General features: G+C 44.0%; 1 protein-coding gene and 1 long non-coding RNA gene across 12 annotated transcripts in view; one reads left to right on the forward strand and one right to left on the reverse strand.

The window, feature by feature from the left end:
- Window positions 1–26216, reverse strand: part of FAT3 (FAT atypical cadherin 3) — a 462341-nt gene that overhangs the window by 157443 nt on the left and 278682 nt on the right. For all 11 annotated transcript variants that reach the window (XM_083499062.1, XM_083499067.1, XM_083499063.1 and 8 more), the window contains exon 4: window positions 12187–12248. In XM_083499062.1, coding sequence (XP_083355188.1) covers window positions 12187–12248 — 62 coding nt within the window. The remainder of the gene's footprint in view (window positions 1–12186; window positions 12249–26216) is intronic.
- LOC310705468 lies at window positions 24270–25742 on the forward strand. The gene is made up of 3 exons (XR_014525313.1): window positions 24270–24420; window positions 24937–25119; window positions 25634–25742. It is a non-coding gene; the product is annotated as an uncharacterized lncRNA (long non-coding RNA).

The following is a 26216-nucleotide window of genomic DNA, read 5'->3' on the forward strand; positions in this document are numbered from 1 at the left end:
CCAGAACAAACTTAGGAAGGCCCCAGTCCTGCAAAGCCCTACTGGTCACAGGGCCTGGCTCCTGCACACACTCCTGACACACGCTTACTTGAAAGTTAGCTCCAGCAAAACCATTAGGGCTTCCTTCTGATAAAACATGCCTCAGATGTGGTGGTTTCTTGTTATGTACTGAGTTGAATAGGATCCATCCAGCAGTCTGATTGGTCCTAGAACAATAGGATTCAGAATGCAGCAGTCTGACTGGTCCTAGAACAACGCAGCAGTATGATTGGTTGGCAGGAACCACCCAATCCTGCTCCAGATAGAAGTGAATCCACAACCTGATTGGCTTACAGTAGAATTCCGGAATTAGCCAATCATGTGCAGCCCATTGTGTAAATAATGTATATAAAGCAGATACTGTGAGGGGACTTTCATTCATTCCTCCTCACCACTATGAGCTGAATAAAGAGCATGAAATCACTTTGCAACTCTGGGTATATTTCATTTCTCATTTTGGAAATTGGGACGAAGCTCCTCACAGACACTTTGCCCATTCTGTGTCCTTCCGTAGCCTCCTTTCCCTTTGATGTAGTGCTTGGTAAACTGCAGCCTCAGCTAGGTCCCGCCATTTTGAATTTTGCATAAATTTGAGCTGCTCCTCCTCCTCCCTTTAAATGCCTCCACAGGGGGGCTGATGTAGTGCAGTGCTTCAAGGATTAAGCTGCAAATCAGGAAGTTGTTGACTTGAAACTCAACTTCACTTGACTCTCACAAGGGAACATGAAGCAAGCATCAGTCCTTGTAAGGATTACATGATGTGAAGTACTCTGCACTTAGGAATTATGTGCAAATGCTGCTGCTTCCGTTGCCCCTTCTCCAGTTCTATTATTACTATTACTACCCTTATTATTTTATAATACTGTATTACAATAATATTCATAAATTCGCCTCTTGTTCACTTGCAGCGAAAATCTATTAGAAAGAGCTACTTCAGAGAAGCCCTCTCAGCTTGAAATTTCTGCAAACAAAAAATGTGCGTCCCCATTACTTCGTCTTTTGTGAAGAATTCCAGGCCACCTAGCTGGAATAGTTTTCCACGGTGACGCATACACTGCCCAGTCAATGACCATTTAATTAATAATCTATAAATATTCAGCAAAGCTACTGTGCTGCTCTATAAACAGCTTTGCAAGCTGAAGGATCTATATTCTGGAACCGCCATTATTCTTATGTATGTTTACCTTCCTGTTTTGAGCCCTCATTCTGCTCCCCCTTTATCTTTTCCTCGAGCGAGAACCATGCAATTTTATTTACCCCGATATTCTCTTCTGCTGCCTCCTCTTCTCCTGATGGTCTGCTCCATTTATTTTAATTATGGGGTTATGTAGTTATTCCATTATGTTAGATTACGTTAGATTTCCTGAGCCTCGGGGGCACAGCAAGCAATAAATCTAAACAAACCCTTCGCAACAAATTTGGCTTACAGCTAGGATGCACATTGTACTGCCCTTATACAAACCTATGGCGCAACGACACTTAGAATAGTGCGCACGCTTCTGGTCACCATGTCTCAGAGATGTTTGATGTTGGAAATGGCTGGATATTCAGCTAGAAAAGGTGCAGAATAGCCAAAATCATCAGGGGTCTCGTAAAACTTCCCTAGGGCTAAAGATGAATACATTTTGTTCTCTCTTTTTAGTTTTTAAAAAAGGAGAGTAAGGGGAGGCAGGACAGAAGTCTAAAAATGATGTATGAAATCTCCCTCTCTCATAACGTGAGAACTCAGGGTCATCCAATAAAGCTGAATGGCAAGAAAATCAGGACAGACAACAGAAATAACTTCTTCACACAATGCATAGCCAAACCATGGAATCTGCTACCAAGGTAGTCACTAACAGGCAGACCAATCCAAATCCCTGGCCAGCAGTTATGGTGTGTAAAGGAAGGGGTGAAGCGACTCTTGCATCCACAGCCCCACTGCTTGTGTGTGGAAGAGGAAACAACATTTTTTGCAATGCAGCTCTCAGGGTGCGGCGGTGGAAAAGCCCAGTTCAGGTCTGTTGCCATCACAAAACAGCACAGCAGTTGACTCAGGATTCAGCAACGCATTGCCGGCCTTCCCAATGCCAAACACCTTGTTCTGAGGGTTTCTGCTGGTTACTGGACACTAACAGTGGTCACTTCCACCCAATTTGCTGTTTGGGGAAGCAGTGGCCGGCCATTGCACCTGTGGGCAGTGGAGCAACGGAGCTCGCTTGCCTGCAGGGTTGAAGAAGGGACACCCTTGCCTCATCCAAACTTCTTCCAGCCCAGCATGGTTCTGAATCTAGGTTTAGGGTTCTATAAAATGGGACTAGGCACATCACTGGAGACCGATCCAGTCACTTGCGAACAACAGCAGGAGAGGCCTGTTGCTCTCGTGTCCTTCTCGTAAGCATATGGGAGAGAGGATGCTGGGGGCCTTTGATGCATCAGGACTACAGTTGTACCTCAGGTTACATACACTTCAGGTTACAGACTCCAGTAACCCAGAAATAGTACCTCGGGTTAAGAACTTTGCTTCAGGATGAGAACAGAAATCGCACAGTGGCAGCGCAGCAGCAGCGGGAGGCCCCATTAGCTAAAGTGGTGCTTCAGGTTAAGAACAGTTTCAGGTTAAGAACGGACCTCCGGAACAAATTAAGTACGTAACCAGAGGTACCACTGTATTTTTATTCTTCTTCTTCTTATGTGATGGAGGAACCATCATTGTCCACAGGACAAATACCAGGCCTACAGTCAGAGGTGTTGAAGTGTGTGTCAGAGAATCACTGCTCAGTCGTAGAGAATCATAGCCCGATATGTTTAATGTTATTTAACTGAAGACAATCTTACTTGGCTACGAGTGATCGCCAAAGAAGGAGGAAAGGAAAAGTGACAGGCAGAGGCTTCCCCCTTTCTTTCTAACAAAAGTTGAAAATTCAGAGAAAGTGTCAGAATAATCCATAAGAGAACCAGAACCCAAGAGAGACAGAGAGGAGGAGGAGGAGGAGATGAAGATGAAGATGAAGATGAAGAAGAAGAAGAAGAAGAAGAAGAAGAAGAAGAAGAAGAAGAAGAAAACATGCTTGCTGTGGGCGATGCTGAAAATATTACACTGCCCTCAAGTCTTGTAAAATCTACTATATATATATATATCTCACAGCATAACTGTCTCATTTCTTTGTTCACACTCACTCCAGTTAAAGCAGAAAACCCTTAACTGCATTTTGTGTTATAAAACTGCTGACTAAAGGAACATAATTTAGCCTTCCTACTGTTTTTGAACAGCCGTGCTTCTCAAGTGCCTCTTTTAAAAATTAAGGGGCATAGAAGACTCCCCAAACTGCGGTAAGAGCAGGAGGGAGGAAGACAGCAGTCTCTGAAACGATGCTGTTAGCTGCTTGGCAGAATTTCACTGTAGACTGCAGGCCACATGTAAAAAAAAAGGGGGGGGGAGCTACTGGACCTGAAAATCAAATAGGACCGCTCTCAGCGATGCAGCTGACAATCCTTCATCTCTTTGGAACCTATTAATTAGGAGCAGCATGGCAATCTATGTGCCTACTTATCAATACAGACAACTGTAACGGCAGCCAGACTTTCTCATTCTGCGGAACAAGTTTTTTGAGTTTCGTTTTACAATTGTTCACCACCCGTAACAGCACTCGGCAGCCGATACAAGAAGAAAATAAAACAGGATATAAAATAATAAAACTGCACAACGCCTAATACTACTACTACTACTAATAATAATAATAATTCCCTGTCCTTCTGGCGGGGTTGCTCCAGCCACTCTGGGTGGATTCCAACACATATAAAAACATAATAAAAGATCAAACATTTAAAAATGCAACAAAAAAACCCAACCCCAATAGAAAAAGCTAGGTAAGCTAAGAACCAGCGTGCAGACACTGGGCAGTATCTCAGAGGGGAAACTCTTTAGAGAGCAGAGTGTTTTCACCAGCCACCCAAATTCTGTATGTATGATTTAGTTGAGATCCCTGCATTGCCGGGGGTCGGACTAGATGACCCCTGGGATCCCTTCCAACGCTACAATTCTATTATTCAAAATGAGAATAAGGCAGATTCTTAAACCTGTTATGGAGGACTTGCTCTGTGCACAGGATAAAGGGCTGGTGAAGTCCTGACCTTAGCATTCCTTTTATTACCACATGCGGTTTTTATTCTGCATTCTGCCCTCACTTCCCATTCTTACTTGGCCAGCCAAGTTCTCCAAAATATAGCCTTAACTACATAGCTGCTTTGTTTCTGGGAAACGCAGGAGTCATCCCAGAGAATTTCTGTCTAGTTATGCAAGCGAATATTCGAGACATAAGGACAAGTTCCAATTCACCGAATGCCCTCTTGGGAAACCATTAAGTCTCAGGCAGACTGTTGCCCATTTTAAAACCTCATGTCAGGAAGGGATAGTCAGTGTGCTATGACAAATGTGGGCAAGGTTATAACAGGAATAGCTGTACAAAATCTTAAGTTAGATTTGAGTCTGTTAGACTTGTGGCCAGTGTTTGAAAATGACTAAATCTCTTCTGTAGCAAAAACAGCAACAGCCAAGCAGACTCAGGGATAATTTGAGGTTTGAAGAAGTGCAAAAAATATTAAGAGGGGGGAGGAGCTAGGAAGAGAATTCCTGAAACATCCCTGGAGTGCATATTATGATTAGAAGCATATTAGCAGCATAGCTTGCAGCACGAGCAAAGTCGTTTCCGGTGAAAGACAAACTGCAGCAAAACAGAAACAGTGGTGTATGTGACAAATACAGTTAGGAATGGAAAGCAATGTCATCTGGAAAGCCCTCCCATCAGATGTCAAGGAAAAAAATAACTATCTGACTTTTAGAAGACATGTGAAGGCAACCCTGTTTAGGGAAGTTTTTAGTGTTTGATCTTTTATCTTGTTTTTAATATACTGTTGGGAGTGGCTGGGGAAACCCAGCCAGATGGGCAGGGTATAAATAATAAATCATTATTATATTATTATTTCTTTTAAAAAATATATTTAATCATTTTTTCAATACAAACAACAACCGCGAAAGACACATACAACAAAAACCATAATAACACAATTTGACAATTCAGATTTGAATACACTGATATACCTATGACTATACCTTTTTTAACAATATTTTCCCACCTCTCTCTCCTCCCCCTACTTCCCACCACTATCTGCCTTATCGCTTAAATATTCGTTCCAGATTTCTTCATATTTATCCATTCTTATTTTGCGTCGACATGCAATTCGTTCGTATGTAGCTAAGCTGTCCATATTGTCAATCCATGTGCTCAATGGAATCTTTTTGCAGCTCTTCCAATTCATCAACACCAGTTTTATTGTTCTTACATCCCAACTTTTTGTACCCCTATTATTGATTGAAGGGCTGTGTTCAGAAAGAGGGGGGGGGGAAGGATGCATACAGCAACTCTGCAGTGACAAGGACTGCTAATATTTCTGACCAGAGTTGTGCCTTAGTTTTTCTTCTCAGACCTCGTCTCAGGACAAATTACTTACATGGAAGACTCTTCATGGAGGTTTTTAAACAGAGGCTGAATGGACATCTGTCATGGATGCTTTAGATTGGATTAGGTGGCCGTCAAGGTTCTTTCCAAGTCTACAATTCTATGACTCCATGCTTCTATGCGTGCAGAAGCCTCATGCTCCACTAACTCACATACTCGTTGAACTTTGAAATGTTCAAAAATGTTCAAGAAGTCATGACTTGTAGTAACTAAGTAGAAACAGATAATATCCCACATGCCTCAGTAGCACGCATAATGACCAGATGTGGCTTCCCACATGTGTGAATTAAAGAACATAAGGGTCAAAGGTCAGATTTCACTCAGAGGGTGACTAGAGAAGACCTTGAAATGGATTGGGGGGGGGGAGGAGTCTTCTCTAAAGGCCTTAAAGCGTACAGGGGTATATATGAAAAGGAAAGTTCTTTAAGACAACTAAATCCACTAATAAATTGGTGGGAACAGGGTGGAGTTTATGCCTATTTCACAATATGAAAACACTTGCTGTTAATAAAGTTCACATGTGCGTCTGTAAAGGACAAAATTGCTCAAGAAACACATTTGTGGTGTCCAGATGGAGCTCTGTAAAGTGAAATCTGTCTCCTATTATCAACTAAAGCTCTCCTTTGCTAAAGAGAGAGCTCTTAAGGCATGAGGTTCTATAAAAATCTCAACTTACTAGACACAAAAACTGTCACGGCAGAACTAGATAAGAGCTTTGCCATTTTTTCCTCTCCCATTAAACATCCCTTACCTTGACTATTCTAGGTCAAGTAATGAGAAAAGAAATTGCATTCTGAGATTACCAAATGGTGGAAGATTTCGGTGAAATATTCCATGGCTGGAATGTGGGTGGTTGTTGTTGTTTTGCTTTTTGCACTGGTCAAGCAGCCATTCCTTTCATTCTGCAAATCATCTTTCCACTGGTCTGTGCCCTGCTGCCTTCCTAGGAAAGGAAAGCTGAGACAAGGATATCAGTGGGGGTTTTTTTGGGGGGTGGGGTGGGCTGAAACCCAACAGACTAGCAAGAGATAGCAAAGATGGCACCCCTCGCCCACTTTTTAAGTCCATTAAGTGCCAACGCATCTAAAATGAAACTACAGAATGATTTCTCAAGCACTGTGAGAAAGAGGCAGGAAAAACACTCCAGAATTTTTCTCATTACCCAAAAATTGGGGGCAGGATTCAACACAGATCTAGTGCTAACAGGCTGCCCAGGAAGGCATGAATGACCTCACGTACGCTAGAGCTCATTCCAAACCTTGGAGCCGAGCACAAAGGTTTGGATCTCTTTCCCTTTCCCCGTTTTAGAGCATCAATGTGCAAGTCAATGAGCTGTAACTGGATTAAACATTTCACTTCCATCAAACTGCACATGTACACTGGCAGAGCAGAGCAGCCGTAATTTATATTCTCTCCACCTCAAAGGAAACTGGTGGTAAAAAGAGAGGAGACGCTTGTATATTCATATCTGAAAATGATTCACTTTCAGCATGCGCGTTAAGACAGCTGTCACTCCGCTTGCTACCTGAACAGAATCAGACAACTAATTTCAGTATACGAACAGGCAGCAAAGAGACGGAAGGGAAAGGAAGCCCCCGGCAAAGAGCTGATTTGCAAAATGCTTACAGCCATGTTGCTACAGAGGTCTGGGCTGATTGATGTATATGCACTACAGAAAAACAACAACATGCAGCTGCCATGAAAACAGCAGCCTTGTCTGGAGCCCTGACCCGTCCCGTCCACGATCTGTTGTGAAACTCACCTCGTGTCTTGATACCATCATCACCTAAGCAAGAGCTAATCTTGCAGAAAGGAGCAAGGAAAGCAACAGAATGGTGGCACTAAAGACATAGAGCTTGATTTACTCTGTTACAAAAATTTGGAGGATGGAACGAAATAAAAGGCTGCCATTTTGGTGCCAGCCCTGCGGTTCTTATAACTTGCAGTTCTGGCCATCACTCTAAAAGCAACCGAATGCGACATTTTGTACCCCCATGGCCAGCTTCCCCAATAAATATTTGTGCTGAATGTTTGGGAAACCTTTAATTATGTATATGTGGTTTATTAATGCTTGGGCCATAGGCCATTCGCATATAAGATAAACAAGTGCAGTACAAAACCCAACAGTATGAAATACTGCATAAAACCACGTTGCTCCTTCAATTACGAATATATTATTATTGATTGAAACCGCACAAGTCCTTGCGAACACAGTGAGTCTATAGGATTAAAAGTTGTGATGGCAGGCCCAATGTTTAGTACAGCCATACCTCATGTTACGTTTGCTTCAGGTTGCGCGTTTTCAGGTTGCGTCCCGCAGCGACCCAGAAGTACCGGAAAGAGTTACTTCCGGGTTTTGCCGCTCGCGCATGCGCAGACAAGCAAAATGACATCATGCGCAGAAGCGGCGGATCGTGACCCACGCGTGCGCAGACGCGGGTTGCGTTCTTTTCAGGTTGCGAACAGGACTCCGGAATGGATCCCGTTCGCAACCAGAGGTACCAATGTAGTCTGAAGAGTTCTTGTGGCATGCACAGAAATGTTCTCAAATATTCAGTGCACCTTTTAAACAACGACAGCAAAAACGAACCAGGTAGCATGGGAATGTCGTTCCCACTTTTTATTATTTTTTATTCTCACATCTTGTTATGAAGTAATGACAATATAAGAAAAGATGATGGGGGCTTTCTCTGAGCGGGAGGGATAAGATATTAATCTCTTTTGCGCTCCCTCAGATACCTGACTGAGCAAAAGAAAAAGAGCGGCAGCCGAGAGACGAAGAAAAGAGACAAGAAGGCGGGAGGGAGAGAGAGACTCAGACAGAATTGCTCAGATTGTGCAGCGCTGCAAAGAAGTAAATACAGGTTTCCTGAAAAGCGCAATCACACCTCGCTTTGTAGGAGGTATTTATTTTCATTTATCTGTTTCACAAGAAGATAACCACCTAAATGTCATTTCTTTTACTACACCGAATGTTTTTCTTCTTCTTCTTTTTAAACCCACCATCCCAATCTTCCATCCATTTAAGGCATTTTTTTTTCCTGGCGAGTAATCAGAGGAACTGCATTTGGGGTTGCTGGAGGCTATAAAGTAATGTAATGCTCATGTAATCTCCGTCCCTTTTAAGCTTGATCTATTTTATTTGCAAGTTCGGGATGAAGCGGGATGGGTGGGGGATTTGAATGTGCGGCCCACGGAGTACCAATCAGTACCTATCAGAACAGAATAAAAGTGTTCAGATAGGCAATTTAAATAAGAGGATCACTGATTGGATTTTTTATTAAAGGGGCTTCGGGAACTGAGCAACACAGAGGGCCAGACCCTGTTTTCTGAGGGGGTGTTAAATGCAAGTCTCTGCTCATGTGGTTGGCTGGGCTAAGAAGCTTCCAATAGTCTGGTTACTCAACCTCCACAGCCACAGTTTCTTTTTTTTGCCATGTCTTGGGAGTGTCACTGGGCTTCTAATCACCAGTCCCTGAAGCCTTAAAAACATCATCACCAACAACAACTTGGGACTATAATGAGATTGCTTTTTACAAGCATATTGAGACCCGTGAAAGAGCCTTGAAGCTAGCAATCTAGAACTTTGCTTGAAGTAGGCTAGGCAAAGGTGATATTGGGAAAATGTACCTTTCTTAAAACCTCTCTATATCGATTTTATGTTATGGTTCTGAAATTGTGGAAGAGCTCAGGAGAGACACCTTATCAAGTGGAAGAGCTCTGCTGGGCATAACATACTTTGCTGGATGTCTCTGTTCAGAGGAAGCCCAAGAAAACTGAAATCTCACCCAAAGGTCATAAAAAAGTGGGACGGACTCCCCAGGAAGATGGTGGACTCTTCTTCCTTGGAGGTTTTAAATCAGATGGTGGATGGCCACAAATCAGGAATTAAAGAACCCTTTAATGAAAGAGAAGAGCGCAAAATATGGTTTGAAGCTCAACATCAAAAAAACGAAGATCATGGCCACTGGTCCCATCACCTCCTGGCAAACAGAAGGGGAAGAAATTGAAGCAGTGAGAGATTTTACTTTCTTGGGCTTCATGATCACTGCAGATGGTGACAGCAGCCGCAAAATTAAAAGACGCCTATTTCTTGGGAGAAAATAAATGACAAACCTAGACAGCATCTTAAAAAGCAGAGACATTACCTTGCCAACAAAGGTCTGTATGGTTAAAGCTATGGTTTTCCCAGTAGTGATGTATGGGAGTGAGAGCTGGACCATAAAGAAGGCTGATCGCCGAAGAATTGATGCTTTTGAATTATGGTGCTGGAGGAGACTCTTGAGAGTCCCATGGACTGCAAGAAGATCAAACCTGAGTGCTCACTGGAAGGACAGATCCTGAAGCTGAAACGCCAATACTTTGGCCACCTCATGAGAAGAGAAGACTCCCTGGAAAAGACCCTGATGTTGGGAAAGACTGAGGGCACAAGGAGAAGGGGACGACAGAGGACGAGATGGTTGGACAGTGTTCTCGAAGCTACCAGCACAGAGTTTGACCAAACTGCGGGAGGCAGTGAAAGACAGGAGTGCCTGGCATGCTCTAGTCCATGGGGTCACGAAGAGTCGGACACGACTAAACAACAAAAATTTAAGATGGTTGGACCTCAGGGTCCCTTCCAACTCTACATTACTATGACATCCCTGGAGCCTTGAAAATCTCCTTGTTTGGTGATACTGCTAAGGTTTGTTTGACATGGGACTACTGTCTCGGACCAGAACAGATGTTAAGATTTTAAACCAATATCTGAATCCATCAACACCCACCGGTAAGCCACAAATAAATAAATGTACGGAAAGTTCACCAAGGAAAATTCATCTCTGTATGCTGCGGCAGCAAAACGCCCTACAAATTCAGTGTCTTCTCCTTTGTCTATGTAGTTCCAACTCTTTCATTCCAATTCAAGCTTCACACTGATTTGTTCTGAATAGGCTAAAGAAAGACCTTTAAGGGTATTATGTCACAGTCAAATATAGAGGAAATAAGGGCAGGCTTATTTCATGAATCAAATAAAAGACCTCCATACTCCTGGGGCCCCATCAACGCCTCCCTCCGCCCCTCCTAGGCATGCACACACCATGCAAGCGAGAAAACGGAAGCTTTTAGGTCAATCTCCAGTCAGATATCTTTTCACGGGGAGCCAATTTTATTCTCTTTTTATGCCAATCAGACTCTTAATGGGAGGAAGAGTATAAAATAATTCCGGAAGGCAAAAGTGGTGCTATGGGGAGGCCATGGTTATACTGGCAATTAAAGGTTCCCCCAGGAGGTTAATTAACCACATTAGGAGCCAAACATTTCACAAAACGCTTCACAAGTGTCGTAAAACCGAGCTCTTCCTCTTCAGACAACCTAGTGCCAAACTGTCAACAGCCTGTCTGATTTTTGTTATTGAGAAACATGCCGTCAAATGGGCAAATTTTAATGCATTCTAATCACTTTGGGGGGGAGAGGTGGCGGCCAATCTGGACCTCTAATCTTTGCACCTGCCAGTCCACAATTTGGCTTCTACTAGTCACGAAAATCCTGGAGCAGTAGTGTGCTAAATCATCCCCCTTGACTATTCCATCTTCAAACAGCCTGCAACAGTGGGATTTTGTATTCATCTCCAACCTATTATTCTGAAATACCAGGTAACAGATTCCTCATTAGCCGCATGTGAATCAATCCGGAACAGACGACTAAAACCTAAGTGTAATAAATTAGCTGCCCTGCAACTCCTTCCCCAATTAAAAATAGATGCCTTTTTTCATTTTATTTGAAGGGGTATTCTCAGCAAGTATTCCGTCTGTTGTGCTCCAGTTATATGCTCAAGGCCTACAGACCAATAAAACACATATCAGGCCTGAAAACCTCTCATTAGTAGACATGCTTCTGCGGCAATTTAATTTCATTTGGCCGCTTTTCCTCAACACTGATAAATAAAGATGTTGCCTTCAAGCCCAAATGGGGCAGATGTATATGATTACTAAGTGGGTTGGGTTCGATGGAATACAAAGCACTAGGCTGAGAAGCTCCCTGCACTCCTTGTAAACAATCCAGTGTGGTGTAGTGGTTAAGAGCAGTGGACTCGTAATCTGGGGAACCGGGTTCGCTTCCCCGCTCCTCCACAGGCAGCTGCTGGGTGACCTTGGGCTAGTCACACTTCTCTGAAGTCTCTCAGCCCCACTCACCTCACAGAGTGTTTGTTGTGGAGAATGTTAGCCATTTTGAGACTCCTTACGGTAGTGATAAAGCAGGATATCAAATCCAAACTACTACTACTACTACTCTTCTTCTTCTTCCCACCACTGCTATCTCCATATTTTGCCATTTACATCCAAACTGGACAAACTATGATTTGTACAAGCCATACTCTGCCTTCAAACCAGGGTTGCAAACCCAATTCAATCGGTCTGCCATCATGGTTTGTGCGCAAACAATAGTTTCTCCAAGTTGGATGTAACAGGAAATGGTAACATGTCACTAAATCAGAAGTAACCAAAGGAATCAGACGGCACAAGGAAAGGAATGAGGGGAGAAGACAAAGGAGTGTGATAGCACCGGGCAAATTCATTTAGAATCATGTGGTTAGATCCTGCAGGACAAGCAGATTCTGCAAACCTGGTCTGCACACCCGTTTTAGAACACATTCCCTATCTCATCTTACCTCCAGAAAATGTTCTGCCTGCTGTTCACGATCCAGTTTTCTTGAAGTCGTGGTTATGAGACCTGTAAGAAAGATCAGAATTATTTTCAGTAACATGGAAAAAGAACAGGTCTCCAGATGGATCACTAGAAGCATCCAGAGCCAAACTTCCAACGTGGACCACTTTAGCATACAGAAAAAGGGTCCTTGTGCATTTCATGAACATGCTAACTGGATGGTGCTTAGGATAAAATACATTGAGGAATGTGTTCATTGGAATAAAAACAAGCATTTTAATACAAATTTCCACACTGATTTTTTTAAAAAACAAGAAACTGCAAATGAATGCACATTAACACTGGTGAAACTGACACAGATATAGACTGATCTGAGCTTCCCTACCTATGAGGACTGCACTAGGTATGTTGGGGAATGGAAAAGTTGCTTTTAATCAGCGATGACTGATTCAAAGTTTTTGCTTCATGCTACAACCAATGAGCAATTCATTTGCATGCATGAGTCTGAACGTTGTGGACAAAGAATAGTCAAGTTACCTTTGGCCCTCTTGCTAAATCCCCCCATGTAGAGTATCCCTCATCTCTTTAATAAGGGTTGAGTTCATAGAATCATGGAATCATAGAGTTGGAAGGGACCCTGTGGATCACCTAGTCCGATCCCTGCAGTGCAGGAATATGAAGCTGCCCCTTATGGGGATTGAACCGGCAACCTTTGCGTTATCAGCACCATGCTCTTAGTAGATGGTCTTCACCATCCTCCTTGGTAGAACCACTTATGATTCTATACACTCCAATTGATAACTCAATCAAAAATCAAGGCGTAGGTTTGTTTATTTCTGAGTTATATTTTCACCCTTCCCCCATAAAAACCTTGATAAATTGCATTTCCCATCCATTCTTAGTTAAGAAAGGCTCATTATCGCAACTGAAACGAGCTCTTGCATAGGCTAATACAATACATCAGAGGGGTTTTCTGAGCCAGCGCCACATGCAAGCGTCTCTAGTCTTCCTGATAGCAGGCATTATGGAAGGCATCAGAATAATAAGGGGCAATTTTATTACCCAGTATGAATAAAATGTCTTTTGAACACTAACAGCATGTTTGTCTAGCTAGCTTAGTAAATCACAGATTGGCATGATGAAACAGAGGTGCTTAGAAAAAAAAGAAAAAGAAAATAATAAAATACCCCGGAAAATAAGTTAAATGTGACTTTGGGTGTAAATAAACATATCATTTTATATAATTACTGATGTAAGCCTCTAATTTGAAAGTGAGTGTGTGCTTATCTGGGGGGGGGGGGGGAAATGGGAATTTGTTAAATATGAAATGGGAGGCAGATAATCCTGAAGACAAATGTATGATTATTTTAAAATCTGAAGCATTATTCCCCTTTTTGATTACTGGACGATGAGAGCAAAATGCCCTTTCTTTATAAGATAAGCTAAAAGAGAGATAAAGCTCTTGTTAACAGCAGTAAATGCTCCCTCATTCCAGGGGCTTTGTTTACTAGTTAAACTGCTAAACTAGTTTCTGGAAATTACACTTATTTCTTCCACACATTTCCCCCTCATGAAATAATAGTAGTGCTGGCTTTATTTTAAAATCACCATGCAAGCTCAGGTGCCGAGTTAACGGTCAGGGGTGTAAGAAAGCATTGCTTTCCGTTCTGCCCAGTATTTGTCGCAGGCACCACCGTCTCCTTTCTACTGCAGTTCATCTTTTGCCCAAGGCTACACTATCAGCCTCACTGTCTGCAACGGCAAAACTGTAACTGTGTAACTTACATAACTTACGTAATTAACTACAGTCATAGCTCTTGTTGCGTTCGCTTAATGTTGCGGATTTTCGGGTTGCAAATGTGGCAAACCCGGAAGTATATACTTCTGGGTTTCGCTGTGCGTGCACCCGCATAAGCGTTCTGCACGTTTTGCACATGCGCAGAAGCGCTTCATCATGCTCCGCGCCTGCGCAGAAGCGCCGCTCTAGTTGCGAACTTTTTGGGGTGCAAATGGCACTCCAGAACAGACCGTATCCGCAACTAGAGGTACCACTGTATTCTGTAAATTATTACGTTGTTGTTGTTAAGTTATGTCCGACTCTTCGTGACCCAATGGACCAGAGCACGCCAGGCACTCCTGTCTTCCACTGCCTCCCGCAGTTCGGTCAAACTCATGCTGGGAGCTTCGAGAACACTGCCCAACCATCTCGTCCTCCATCGTCCCCTTCTCCTTGTGCCCTCAATCTTTCCCAACATCAGGGTCTTTTCCAGGGAGTCTTCTCTTCTCATGGGGTGGCCAAAGTATTGGAGCCTCAGCTTCAGGATCTGTCCTTCCAGTGAGCACTCAGGGCTGATTCCCTTAAGAATGGATGGGTTTGATCTTGTCACCATGTAATTCCAGCCCCTTCATTTAAATGCAAAGGAAACACAATGCCCCTTGGGAAATACTGATTATCATTTGCTATAGGACTGACTTTTCCAGAGTTCTAAATCACACAGAGCAGGCTCCCCTTTTTGGAGCCATCCTTCCAACTTGCAGAGGGTGATGGAGTTAGCAATGTGGGGTGGAACAAACATGCTTGTCCTAGCTCTCCCCCACTGCGTGGAGGATATAGAACACTGGGGTAGCGCTTGAGTAGGGCGACCCCACTCATAGAGCTGAGAGCGTAACAACAGGTCAGACAGCAGAGGCAGCTTTAGGGTAACGCAACTGATTCAGCCACACTAAGTGCTGTGTTGCAGGGGGCGCCACACTAATGCTGTAGAACTGAGCACGAGGGGACTGAGGTTTAGCATCACACAAGGCGCCACTGAAATTTGAGAGCCCAAAGTCCCCCCACTGCAAGCAGAAGTTTTGAGGCTCTGGCAGAAATCCGAATTTGGGGGGCAATCTTGCCTTTAGCCCTGGGGTCCTCCACTGGGTGGGGGCAATTCCATGTGCTGCTGGTCAATGCTGCCAGAGTTGGCATGGCACTAACATTGCTACAATGGCTTTCAAGAGGGAATAAAAGGCTCCTCGGTGGGCCAATACATTCTACACACACTTGGGAGTAAATCCCATTGAACTCAGTGCAATTTACTTCAGAGTAGACATATGGTGGGTTGCTAAGGGTCTTGGTGAACGGCTTTATTTTCTTAATCTATTTCATTATACCAAATATAAGATAGAGAAAATATCTTTGAAAAACAACCACCACTTCCAGAGTGGCTCCCCATTATACTGCTACACAACACAGAAACCTATGTTTTAGCGGCAGACCACTTTTTCTGCCTGTTGCAGCAATCTTAATGTGATGTATGATTTTTAATTGGGTTTTTTATTGATTCTCTTATTTCTTAGGTACTGCATTTTATTGTATTACAATTTGAGTTCCTAATAACTCAAAGTGTAATACAATAAAATAGAATATAAGAAAAAGAGGAAGCAATAAAAATACTTTATGCAATGGATGTGTTGCGCCTTTAACCACAAATCCACAGCTATGCCATGGGCCACCTGAGCTCACAGACCACTGGTGGTCCACAGACCACAATTTGGGAACCCTTGATGTAAGAATTTGCACAAAACAAATTGTCTCAAGAAACGTTTTTAAAAAATAATCACAAGACAAAGTTACGGGCATTACATTACAATGTCACAGAAGGCACAATCACATCATAGAATTAAACTGTGTCAGTCATTCCCTTTTCACACACACACCCTCCTGAAAACTGTGGTTCAGAGAGAGGGAACAGTTGCTATTTCTAACGAAGAATTAGCCGCATCCTCTCCAAACTATAATTCCCAGGATTCTTAGGGGAAAGCCGTGACAGTTAACGTGACATAAAAAGCAATAAAAGTTTATAGCGCAGACAGGACCACAGACTATGGAATTTCTGCATTCCAAGTTATAGCCCGAGGTTAGTTACTATGATTGGACTGTGGGCAAGCTCTTGCCTGGGCTGATTTGGGTTTGGTCTGTTCCAGTCGATGTTTTATGTACCTTTTGAGATTTGAATTGAACATAAATTATCTTATTTACAAATTTTGCAGCGCACACCCTGTAACAGCCGAGCTGCCAGCAAAGGCTAAAGATATATTTTGTTCCTCCCCAAAGAACACTAAAAGTGAAACGACACCAACCCTTTATTTTTCTAATGCAACAAAGTGCCTTTCAATGAATATATTAAGATAGTGTATAAATCAAACATCACTATATAATTGCATATCCCAGATGCACTGTATCTAGCAGAAGGCCTATTTATGCTAAGCTCATAATGAGCTAGAAATGTAACAGTGGCTGAGGAAAAAAGGGAGAGTAAGTCTGCCTTGGTAGAGCTAGGCCAGGGGTCTGCAACCTTTAAGACAAAAAGAGCCACTTGGACCCGTTTCCGAAGAAAAAACAACTGGGAGCCGCAAAACTCGTCATTATAAAAATAACTTTTTTGTCACTTTTTTATTATTTCTTTGTTTGACCCCTCCGAATTACTCCTCCTCATAGAAATAAACATTAAATTAACAAGTTACCTTTTTGTGTGTGTGTGTTCTTCACTCCCCTTCAAAACAGTGACCAGCGTACATGCCCCTTACAATGTAGCGGGCGGGCAGGAAGGTGATGTCGGGACGGTGCTTGACTAACGTACGCACTGTCCCCATGCGACGTCACAGCCAGTACAGCGCCCGCCAGTGGGGAGTGTCGGGGCGCACAATGCGCCTCCTCCCCTCGCTAGTATCCGCCCCGGAGCCGCGGCAAAGGTGTAAAAGAGCCGCATGTGGGTCCGGAGCCGCGGGTTGCAGACCCCTGAGCTAGGCTATGGAAGGCTGCCTTGGTAGAGCTAGGCTATGGAAGACAGAGCTGGGGCTCACCATTTAGGGCAGCCTTCTCCAACACAGAATACCAAGATGTTGTAAGACCACAAACCCCAGTTCCATCAGTCACACTAGCCAGTGGTCTGGGATAACTCGGAAGGGGGCTTGTAGTCTCACAACATCCAGGGACCCAAAGTTGGCTGGTTTAGGTCAACCACACAGGCAGCATATTTGTGGCATCTCTGGATAGGAGATGATGTCTTGGTCTGCGCATGGTCCTTCTGCAGGTGTTAGATCCTGTTCTTGTCAAACTGGAAGCAGGAGGTAGCTGCCACAATGAGTAGAAAGAGAAGTATCTCCTTGCTCAGAATTAACCTGCAATTATCATCATCATCATTATGATTGATTGATTGTAAGGGTTTGAGATGGGAGGGTAACAGTGTGGAAAGTATCTGTGGCAGTGTGGGAAGTAATTTAGCATCATCATTGTCAATACCATATTATCACTGTCCTCCTCATCTTGCCACTGTCATCACTGCTGTATTCAAAGCATTCCACATACTCTTGAGCAACACCTTAGCAACACAGATCAGAACTTTTAGTCCCATAGTAGAGACGGGAGGCTGAGACTGACAGAGCGGTTTGTCCGAGACCACCTATAAGTTCATGGCAGATGTAAGCTTGCAGGAATCATAGAATCATAAACTTGGAAGAGACCACAAGGGCCATCGAGTCCAACCCCCTTTCCCAGTAAGATGTAATTTCAATGCAATACTGTTCAAACGATATCAACCTCAGCTCTCATCAGATTTTATAAACATGAAGTTTGAAACTGCTATCTCGCAGCCTTTGGGTGGCCAACTTTTTGAAATGCACCACCGACGTTCAAAAGGGCAAATGGTTTGGCGGCACCAATATGAATTTCTCCGCTACAGCCTGATCAGAAAACAAATGTATATATATGGTTTAACAAACATTCCTAAGACATATCATGTTTTGACATTACATATGCTTTCTAACACAACAAATAACTGCATAGTCACCAGGATTATTCAGGCTATTGATGCTGAGGGTGGTTCTGTTCTTCCTTTTGGGTCACACCTGAAATGTCCCACTACCAGACATTGCCCAGGGAAATGCAAACCTATTTGTCCGGTGCTGAAAGGATGACGAAGTTGGCACCTGCTGTGCCTCTCTGGAGAGAGCATTTAATAGATGGGAGCTGCTGCAGAAAAGGGCATTTTCTGTAGTATTTAATCCTATTTGTCATGGTGCCTGATGTGATTATGGAATGAAGAAGAAGAAAATGGCACCTGGAAGATGCATAGCAGTGCAAGAACACGAAAACACACACACAATTACAACCTGTTAATCCCAACAGGTAGATGCCAGATATTTTTCTGGAAATTGGGTGGTCTGCAGCTTTGCATGACTAAAAAAAGTTGTCCTTTTATGTACAACTGGCAAATGGGAAAAGATGGGTGCTTTCAATTTCGCCAGCTGTAATTCTTTCACAAAATACTCTATTTTTAAGAAGCGGCAAAGAGAGCATCTCGATTCTAAAGCACCAACTGCAGATGTTCCCTGTTAGGAGGAATGAATACGCATCCCCCCTCCCCTGCATTTGATAGAGCAGATTGCCAAGACGTTGCCACACTGTGACCTGAGCTTGTTTTAGGAAAGGAAAAGGCTAGAAACTGAGCTTCATCTCCCACATTAATGCAGATTTAGACTCAAGCAACACAATGGGATTGCAATTCACTTGAAGTGCAGAGTACCCAACTGGTGGATGGTTTGTTTGCCTACCCCCTAGCCTCTCCAAGTGCCACTGCCACCCCCATTAACATGGCACGAGCTTGCTTTCTGCTAAGGGGCCAAACCAATTAACATAAATTATACCCATGGGCTTCCCAAGTTTTACTCAGTTTCCCCTGGCATTTATGCATGGAAAAATTGAAGGAAATTGTATAATGATCATGTGTGCTAAGTACCAAGCTAGCCAGCAGTTAGGTAAGTATTTATAGCTACTGCTGGAAGTACTAATTACATGCTAATTACAAGCAGACCAGAATACCGTAATTTTCATTGGAATTGAGAGAGCTACACAGTTGTTAAAATCTGCGCCGAGGCTCCATATTAACAATTAGCTGTTTAGGAGACACTGAATTTTGTCTGAAGAGGCAGACAAAAAGGGACACAATTTTGTTTTATATCCATCTTTGTTTTCATTTGTCTGCAAATGAGGACAGTTTGAAACCTTTTAGCTACCAGGGAGTGAAGGGGGATATGGCTGATTGAAGAGGGTTTGTTTAAGGGAACAAGTGATTGCTCGCTTGCCCCCATTCATTAGAGACAGTTGCTCCAATTCTCTGGAGTGAGTTGGGAGTATCTTACTTAAGCTGTCAGTTTTGGAACCAATGTGATTTGGAACCAATTATTTATTTAGGGTGGACATGTGTCCTGACCCAGAGATCCATATCTGCATGTGCTACATTTGGATTATCATACTGAACCTTTTGGTCTACAGACCCAGCCCCTTGCTTTTCTCCTGCCTTTGCCATGGTTAATAGAGGAAGTCTCCCGTTTCATCCAAACTGGGAAACAAATAGTTCTTAAATCTGGAAGCCAGGTTCTTTGAAAGAACAATTGTTTGAAGCTGACTTGATATCCTTGCCTTGTAATAACTTGGTGAGCACAGTTCCCTGGTATGCACAAAATGGGAAACTGTAGTTTATTAGAGGCTCCCTGGTATAATTGTGGTTTGTGCAAAGGGAGGAGTGATGGGATTCCATACATGAGCAAAAGTCTTGTGTATATCTCAGCTTTATAAACTGAGATATGATCATCCAAACTAGTCCATTGTGTATACCAGAACTTGCAGCCCTCCCAGTGTTGTCAGGCTCTAACTCCCATCAGCCCCAGCCGGCATGGCCAACAGTCAGGGATGATGGGAGTCGTAAACCAACATCTGGAGCACCACAGGTTCCTCATCTCATTTGTGCCCAGACTAGGGTACTTTCAGGACTGGTACCTCTCCAGTTGGGAAGTGTTTGAGCAAAAGTGGTCTGCAGCTGGTGTAGAGTCCTCCTACGAGATCAGACCAGCCACCCAAGCACTTTTATAGGGAACAGGCCCTATAAAGACCTGGATTCATTCTGACTTGTTGCAATTAGAAGCTTCTTTGATGCTTCAGTTGGCCTCCTGGCAGTTCCCATTTGGGGACAAAGCAAGGCAACAATGCAAAAGCTGAACCCACACACGACATTCCTCAGGCCCCCAGTCAAGATCTGTTGCAAATTCAGATGCTGAAACCTAGGGCTCTGTGGTAGAACTTCCATGGCGTGGAAAGCAATGACAGCTGCTGTTCTGGATTATGTATACAGACGCCATTCTGCATGAGCTCCCTAACTAACTACGAACTACGTATTAGTTAGATTGACAGAATCGATGCGTTTTCAGCACCCAGAAATGGATACAGGGCTGGTGCTGTGAAGATAGTTCATCTATGCCAGCTATTCACGTCCTGATGCATCTAATCAATGCCCTTTTGCGTGTGGGAGGGTATCTATCAACTGCATAGGCTTCCTCCAAAACTGGATTAATACGGCAGCTGCAGAGCAACCTTATATCCTATGTTTCCTCTCCCACCTCATGCACAGTCCCAAGACCACCCAGGGAGCTTCACAGCTGAGTTGTGATTTGAACCCTGGTCCTAGTCCATTTTATTCTCTTTGCCTGTTACTTCATTTTCCCTTACCTGGTTTCTCTTAAATAACACTTCTTTACTTGTTCCCACCCTCCTAACAACAGCTGAGTAACTATGAACCTTATTCCAAAATGTCAAGTATGCTAGGAAACTGGGAAATTAGGATATGTTCTGGAGCTGTTGGACAACTAGATGGGGTGGAGGTGATTAGGAGGAGGTCAAATCCTTGGTTACGTCGACTGATGGCTTTGTCGATGCAATTACAATCTCATGAAACTCCTACTTTACATTATCTTCCAAGCACTATGTTGCTACTCTACACGGCTTTAAGTTGCAGTCTGACTTCTGGTTCAGAATATCATCGCCTTCCATATGACGATAATAATATACTTCGAATGAAGCAATTGCACATCAACGAGCCGATTGATTAGCTTCAGTTGCGATCTCGAGCCTGTGACCTTTTGTCACTGATTATGCTCTACTCCTTGACCCACTGGGTTGCTAACGAGCAAATCCAAACCCTGATTAGATAGCCAAATTAGCAGTGACTCCCACGCTCGCTTCTGCCATGCCCTCTGCTGGCATGCAGCCCTTGGGAAAGCTGCCCAACAGCAAATGATGCCCACGGGAGCGTTTGGAGGGGATACGGTTTTTACCAATTCCCTTTGCAGTCTCCTCAAACCTTCTGGAACCGTGGGGGGGGGGGGGGTTTGCACTGGGAACACTGTATATGTGTATGTGGGGGGGTGTATTAATCAGGAATGCCTCCTCTCTGTTTTGCCAGCAGGAGTGGAGCCCATCTCTCTACTGGTAATAAAAAGAGAGAGAGAGAGAGAGAGAGAGAGAGAGAGAGAGAGAGAGAGAGAGAAAGGAAAACATGATAAATATCCACAGTACCACGAAGAGATTAGGATGGGGTGATACCTGGTTTTCAACAGCGCAATACAGTGGTACCTCGGGTTACATACACTTCAGGTTACACACTCCGCTAACCCAGAAATAGTACCTCGGGTTAAGAACTTTGCTTCAGGATGAGAACAGAAATGGTTCTCCAGTGGCACGGAGGCAGCGGGAGGGCCCATTAGCTAAAGTGGTGCTTCAGGTTAAGAACAGTTTCAGGTTAAGAACGGACCTCCGGAACGAATTAAGTACTTAACCCGAGGTACCACTGTATATCACCAGCCCAACATGGTGATATATGATGGGAACCGGGGGGGGGGGGCGATGCACAGCCCCCGAACTAAGAAACCTCTCCAGCCGTCTTCCCTCTTGAGCACAGCACAGGACATTCTGTAACTCTTCAGTCCTGGTGCGCAGCAGTGACACATATCTGAAGACATGTGCACACTCAACAGCAGAGTGGTTGTGAAGTGTGGCATATGAGTTTATTAAGTAAAATATACAGGACAAAGCAATCATGGCGTCCCTCTCACATCTTCTCCGAGAGAGGGAGAGAGAGAGAACAAAGGACTGGCTTCCGTTTCCCACACTTTCCAAGCATGGAATGTAAACACAGACATGTGATGTAACAATCACACATCTAGCAACAGGAGAGAATGAAAATGCTGACATCATACTGATATGTCACAATGTCTGAAATAAGGATGGAGCTATGCAGAGGCGTTCGCTGGCTTCATGGTTTTTCCTGCATTGTGATTTTTGCATAGAATGAACACACACACACACACACCCACACACACACACACACACCATGATTCGCAATATATCGCCAAGTCTAAAACTAAGATTCCAATACAGTGGTGCCTCACAAGACGAAAAGAATCCGTTCTGTGATTCTCTTCGTCTAGCGGTTTTTTCATCTTGCGAAGCAAGCCCATTGGCGGATTAGCGCTATTAGCGGCTTTTAGCGGCTTATCTGCTGATCGGATCAGCTGATAAGCGGTTTAGCGGCTTAGAAAAAGGGGGGAGGAAAAAAACCAGCAGGAACTCACAAGACATTGTCGTCTTGCGAAGCAAGCCCATAGGAGATTCGTTTTGCGAAGCACCTCCAAAACGGAAAACTCTTTTGTCTAGCGAGTTTTCCGTCTTGCGAGGCATTCGTCTTGCGGGGCACCACTGTATCACAATATGGACGTCAAACAGGTTTTGGATGATACATCAATATTTCACCCAACTGTAAAGGAGACGCAAGGCATAATTGTGAAAACAAAACAAATACTCCGTTCAGCTGGTTTAGTGGTCAATTTTTATCTGATCCCCATTATTAGTTCGGGTAGTGAGAATCAGGCCACTTCACTTAGGGATGTAGGGTGAATAAAATCATTGAGTGTCCCCCCACAGGACACTGGGAGAGTGGATGTTACCGACTTTTATAGAGATAGATGGGCATGTTAAATGTGACTGAAGCCATCCGTTTTATTTGAGAGAGTTTTAAGAGCTGAGAAGAGGAAATGGCAAAGTCCACCTGAGGCAAGATTACAGCTCACACCCCCAAAGTCTCCACAGGCAGCAGCGCTATCAAGGCTCTATGGCATCAGCTGAAGAAACTTGCCTTTAATGAGCCATGCAATAACCAGAAAGGAAAGATCAGCAGTTTTGCTTCCTACTCCTGCCCTGAAGAGGATTCTCGGCTGTGTAAGTGGATAGGCTGACCCTTAAACAGCTCTGGAAAGGCTGGGCAAAGTGCTGGAGCATGGGCTCATCAACAGATATTGGCCATTATCAATGAAATATGGGGGGGGGGGTGTATAGTGGCAGGTACTCCTCCATAAGCAGAGGGGGTTTAAACAGACCTTCATGTTGACCTAAATGACCTGAGTGCTCAGAGACAACCAGAGCCAGAAACAGAGCAGAATGATCAAGATATAGGGAGGGTCTAGTCCCGCATGGCAATTCAGGCGAACTAATACCAGAGTACTGGAAGCAGCAAAGATCACCAGTGTTGAAGCAATGATTTTTCAACATCAACTTTGTTGGACTGGTCATGTTGTGTGGATGCCTGATCATCGTCTTCCAAAGCAACTACTCTATTCTGAACTTAAAAATGGAAAGCGTAATGCTGGTGGTCAACAAAAGAGGTTTCAAGACTCTCTCAAGGCGAATCTAAAAAAATGTAGTATAAACACAGACAACTGGGAAACACTGGCCTGCAAGTGCTCCAATTGGAGAACAGCTTTTACAAAAGGTGTGCTGGGATTTGAAGACACTCGGACTCAAGCCCCATTGCCTTCCATTGCCATCACTGCCCACCCCTGCCCTGCCTCCACTCTGATTGCTGTCCTGAGCCCAACGAGGAAGAAAACCAGTGAAATATATTCGGAGTCAAGAGTGGATTTCATGCTCTTTATTCAGCTCATAGTGGTGAGGAGGAATGGAAGTTCCCCCAGAATGTCTGCTTTATATACATTATTTACACAATGGGCCCCACGTGATTGGCTAATTCCGGGATTCTCCTGTAGGCCAATCAGGTTGCGGATTCACTTCCACCTGGAGCTGGATTGGGCGGCTCCTGTGGACCAATCAGACTGCTGCATTCTGGATCCCATTGTTCTAGGGCCAATCAGACTGCTGCATTCTGAATCCTATTCAACTCAGTACATAACACCAGAGTGCATCTTCCGGCTTGTTTCATGCGGGCTCATACACACTTTGTTTGTCTGTCAAAAGCACGGGTCCGAGAGGTTTCTTGTTTGTCCCATCGTTTTTCCTGGGAAAGCCTGGGCCTTAGTTCTAACACCAGAGGGAATGTGTGGAAGACCCAACTGACTTCGCACCAATTCAGAGGTAAAGAGCGGGTTTTCCTGGGAGAAAGCAGGAAACGAGTCGTGTGGGTGAGCAGCTGCACTAAAGGACCCAGGTGGATCCAGAGATAAGTGACACTGGCTTGGCTTAGACCAGCTACCAGCAACAACACTTGCCATCCCTACAACCACTGTTGGGGTTGTTTTTGTTAGGATGGCAGCACGCCTGCAGTTTGGGGAACTGATCTAAGTGCCCTCAAGGCCCCTAGGCGGCACAGCCAGGCTGCAGAATATACACCCCCAGTTGGTAACTAGGCTAAGTAACATCTACCTGGATTAGATATGCAGAGAACCCCAAGGAAAGCGGCACACTCAAAAGGGTTTCATTTGCATGTCAATAGGCAGCACAGTCTCTATCTCCTGGAGGCGGTTTCTGCACAGAATGGCTGCCCTGAATCCCAGGAAGGAGCTGAAAAGATCTAGGCAGTGTGCTTTCTTGTCCTAGTAAAGAATGGCTTTTGCATAGCGGTCAAATTGATCCCACTTTCTCTTTCTGCAGCCTCTCCTTCTAGTTTCCAGCTATCGTGCTCCAATCTCTTAACAAGGAATGAAATTATAGCAATGTGAGCCCTGCCTGGGGGCCTCTCTCTCTATCTCTCTCTCTCTCGAAAGCACCGAAGCAAGAATGATGTCCCACCTGCATTAAGCCAACGGGTACAGAAGACAAGCCACGCTTGGCCAGGTGCTATATTTTCCCTCTTGTTTACTTGAAACGAGTGTGCAGTGGGGTCTGTTAAAGGAAAACAAGGGCGACCATAATCTAACCGCATTTTATTCTGCTTGCTACGTTGCTCACCGGCTTACTAGCGGTTAGAATCACAAACCAGTTAAGCCTAATTAAGAGAAGAGTGGTCTTATTCAGCTATGCCCCCTCTGGCTTAATTAAGTGCAAAACTGATCTGATATTTAGTGCATTAAATCGGCTTCTTTAATGTAATAGCTGTGCTTCCCCCCCCCCCCCATCCCAATCAGGGTGGGGAAAGGAGCCAGGGGAATGAATACATTTCAGGGGGAAGATAAGATTAGCATACAGAAGGTCCCATGTTCAATGCTCAGCAACTCCAGGTAGCGTTAGGAGACACCCTTTTCCTGAAACCCTGAAGAGCCGCTGCCAGTCAGAATTTACATTATGGAGCTAGATGGGCCAATGGTCTAATGCAGTACAAGGCAGCTCGCTGTGTTCCTATGTCTTGTAGGAAAAACAATGGAAATGGATATCCTGAAGATAGGTATGGCTGGTTGACTGGCACAGCGAAGAGGCGCTGTCTGGATTGTAATTAAATAATAATAATGATGAGCACATTGCAAAAACATTTCAAAAGAAGCAAGAAGGTTGAAATTGAGAATAGTACTCTCACTCATACCAAGGCATGCATGCATATCTATATCTATATCTATATCTATATCTATATCTATATCTATATCTATATCTATATCTATATCTATATCTATATCTATATCTATATCTATAATCTCACCTTGCTTTATTGGCCGAGGGAGCCGGCGTACAGCTTCCAGGTCATGTGGCCAGCATGACTAAGCCGCTTCTGGCGAACCAGAGCAGCACACGGAAACGCCGTTTACCTTCCCGCCGGAGTGGTACCTATTTATCTACTTGCACTTTGAAGAGCTTTCAAACTGCTAGGTTGGCAAAAGCAGGGGCCGAGCAACGGGCGCTCACCCCGTCGTGAGGATTCGAACTGCCGACCTTCTAATCGGCAAGTCCTAGGCTCTGTGGTTTAACCCACAGTGCTACCCGCATCCCATATATATGTGTGT

Source organism: Podarcis liolepis (assembly GCF_965112155.1).
Source record: "Podarcis liolepis genome assembly, chromosome: 4".
NCBI classification, from domain to species: Eukaryota; Metazoa; Chordata; class Lepidosauria; order Squamata; family Lacertidae; genus Podarcis; species Podarcis liolepis.